Source organism: Olea europaea, unplaced genomic scaffold (genome assembly GCF_002742605.1).
Source record: "Olea europaea var. sylvestris unplaced genomic scaffold, O_europaea_v1 scaffold2014, whole genome shotgun sequence".
Lineage (NCBI taxonomy): Eukaryota > Viridiplantae > Streptophyta > Magnoliopsida > Lamiales > Oleaceae > Olea > Olea europaea.
This window is the reverse complement of record NW_019238028.1, coordinates 60,173-63,398: the sequence shown is the minus strand read 5'-3', so window position 1 is coordinate 63,398 and position 3,226 is coordinate 60,173. Positions and strand designations below refer to the sequence as shown.

The 3,226-nt window shown below is 32.1% G+C and overlaps 1 protein-coding gene across 1 annotated transcript in view; it reads right to left on the bottom strand.

Moving 5' to 3' along the window:
- The window catches only part of LOC111379647 (polygalacturonase-like), a 4,351-nt gene extending 1,825 nt beyond the window's left edge, over positions 1-2,526 (bottom strand). The window contains exons 1-2 of the mRNA XM_023003071.1: positions 2,056-2,526; positions 1,093-1,382 (exon numbers count right to left, since the gene is read on the bottom strand). Coding sequence (XP_022858839.1) covers positions 1,093-1,382; positions 2,056-2,526 — 761 coding nt within the window. The remainder of the gene's footprint in view (positions 1-1,092; positions 1,383-2,055) is intronic.
- Between the last annotated feature and the right edge of the window lie 700 nt (positions 2,527-3,226).

Genomic DNA, 3,226 nt, shown 5'->3' with positions numbered 1-3,226 from the left:
AAAAAAAAATTACATGGATAATAATAATAATAATAATAATAATAATAATAATAATAATAATAATAATAATAATAATAATAATAAAACAGAAGGCTGGGGTCATTTCTCTCCACCGATAGACTTCATCAATGCATTATTCAATATTTTTTTTTTCTAAACTCATTTTCAACCAAATATTATCTTAGTAGAATAATTTTACTCATAAACCTAAAACTTTTTGTTTCTTTTCAACCATCAAAAAAATAATTATTTCAATAATTATTTTTCCCAAATAATGGGATTCAAACAAGGGCTAACTTTTATTATAGCATGGGTTTGCTTGGTAGAGTCAGGACCAACCCTCAAAATTTTGAGGTCATAGATGATAAATTGTCATGAGACTCCTACGCATAATTTTTTTACTAGCGCATTAGCGTTAAACATGGCCGAATCAAACAATTTCTTGAATATTATATTTATGGTTCTCTCATCCACTATTTGATTTGTCGGATAATCAATTTCCATGTTCAATAAATAGAATAGAAAGTTTTTTGGAAACCAATGAGGGATGGGGTGGTGACTAATATTTATCATCCAAAATATCCTATATTAAAAAATTCAAAAAAAAAAAAAGATAAAGAAAATTCAAAATCAGCAATAAGTTAAAGACTTTGTTGGTGGGGAGACCATTTGTACTACCAAAAAATTCCTTAAATAATAATTGTTTTTAGGCTTTGAGCCCCCCTCAGGCCTCATACCTTGAAGCCCGTCCTGTGTAGAGTTTCTGTTTTCTATGAAAAATAAAAAATAAAAATAATTTGTTGGTCTCAAAATTAACTTTCATCTTTTCAAAAATCCAGCCAAATGGGATCTAAAATTATACCATCCATAATCATATCTATTATTTTGGTTAATTTACTTAACAGTCCACTAGGGCTGAATCTTTAGTAGGGCGAGTGCACCATCCCACCAGAACTGAATCTTCAATAGGGGTGTATGTTGAGCCACTTGTTGAGGTGGCTCACCTTGATAGGGTGATCGCACTGCCACGTGGTGCGATCACCCTACCGAAGATTCTCTCGTCCACTAGACAGAAAATGGAGAATTAATTACCTGACTCCATGGCCAGGGCCACAATGTATACTGTCCATCCACAAATTTGTTGTCCCTGGTCCAATTGATATACAGTCATCTCCTGTTTGGATATTACTTTCAGTGATGGTAACCCTAGTAGAGGACTGGACATGAATCCCATCTGTGTTGGGGCTTAGAGCTGGTGCAATAATCTTCACATTTTGCACTTTTACATTGCTGCAACTATTGATTACCAGGTGCATAAGTTGGCTATTAATCGAGGTTAAACCGTCAATCACGATGTCGTTAGCCCAGTTGAATGTGATCGACTGCAACTCCCACAATAATAATTTAAGTTTAGTCGAACATTATGTATAAAACATGTTTTGTACGCTGTACTAGACTATAGGTTTAAGAGTAGTAAAAAACGATATGTTCAAAAGAGAAAATGTTCCTAGATGTCTATTTTCTTAGAGAATTTCCTTAGTTGTTTTAATAATTACATAAACATCCATGGAGATTCATTTTCGGTAACCGATACCCCTTTTACAGATATTTCCATTCTTCGAAGAAAACAAATTGTGAAATACCTAAAATACCTCATACTACATATTAGATTTTTAGGAAATTTTGATAAAATTTGATAAAATATGTATGAAAAGTTGGTAAAAATTGTGGGCCCTATGAAATATATGTTTAGAAGTAATTATTATCTTTAACTGTGAATTTTTATCATTTTTTTTTAATTTTGGCTAAATCATACACAAGCTTAGTTTCATTTAAAGATTATTCGGTTTTATCAATGAATAATGCTGGAAAGTTTTCATGATTGGAAATTTTGTATTAGACTGAACTATATATGAAAAACTTCTAAACTTGTTAAATAATTTAAACTAAATTTTGAAATTTTTTATTTAAAAACACAATTTTAGAGATTTGGCATAAAATATAAAAAATTTCCATCAGTTTAGTTTAGAAAAAGCATTTAAATTTGACATGTACCCTTGCTCTTGTTGGGCAGTTCTGTCCAGAGCTTTTGCATTCCCAAAAGTTAGTCCCCTTACCATCAAGAGTTCCACCAATGACCCGAAGCCGGTCCACATTAATGAATAATATCCAGTAGCCAGAATTTCCTGCATCGTCGGAATAATCCACGGGGGGCTCGGCTACAAGCGTACCATCAATCCGAACATCGATCTGGTCCTTGCATGGACCTCGAAACTTTGCTGCATTTATCATGTAAGTCCCCTTTGGTATGTAAATGGTCAAGCCTAAGTTTGAGTCTGAGCCTGAGCCCGACCCGGAACCCGAGTTGCATGCCGATGCCCAAGCCTTTAAGAACGCATAGGTTGCATCGGTTTCCCCATCTGGTTTTGCACCAAAGTCGATCACATTATATGTCACTGCTTCTGTAATGCACGAAAAGAATACAATGGAAAGGAAGAAAGTGCAAGAAAGTGTGATTTTGTCCATTTTGTGAGTACTTTGGAATGTGCCTAAGAGATGAGGCAGTTGGGGTACTTATATTTATATGATCGTGTTTGTACAAAAGTAAATGAAGTAAAATTTTTATTTTTGCTTTGGCTTTTAATTAATAAAGGAATTTATTTTGAGGTAAGAATTAATTGGGAAGTTATTTCAAATTGAGAGAGAGAGAGAGAGAGAGAGAGAGAATGAATCTTACTCTTGATTCATTTTGGAGTTCATTTTTATTTTTATGGAAAAAATCTTTCGTTTTTATGGAGCCTTCTTTTCTATATTTCTTTATATTATATAATTTAAAAACGGGAAAAGAATGAACAACAGGAATAAATATTTATTTCGTGTTTTCCAAATTTTTCATTTCGTAAATAACGTATGGTTCTAAAACAACAAATAATGATAAAGTATCTAACTCTAATCCTCACACGAAAATACTATAACTCTACTCTACAAAAAGTTTACTATAATAAATGAAGAAATAAATTGAATTTACAATCCCGCAAAAATAAATGTAAAACATGTTTTCAATGAAAAGATATGAGAACCGATTGTATTGAATTAAATGGGACAACACATCATTCTTCTTCAACTTTTACTCATTTTTCAGTTCAACTTATCAAACACGTGCAGCAATCATTGAACTATAATCGATTTTTTTTCTTTTTTTTTTTATTTTTTACTTTTCTTTTTC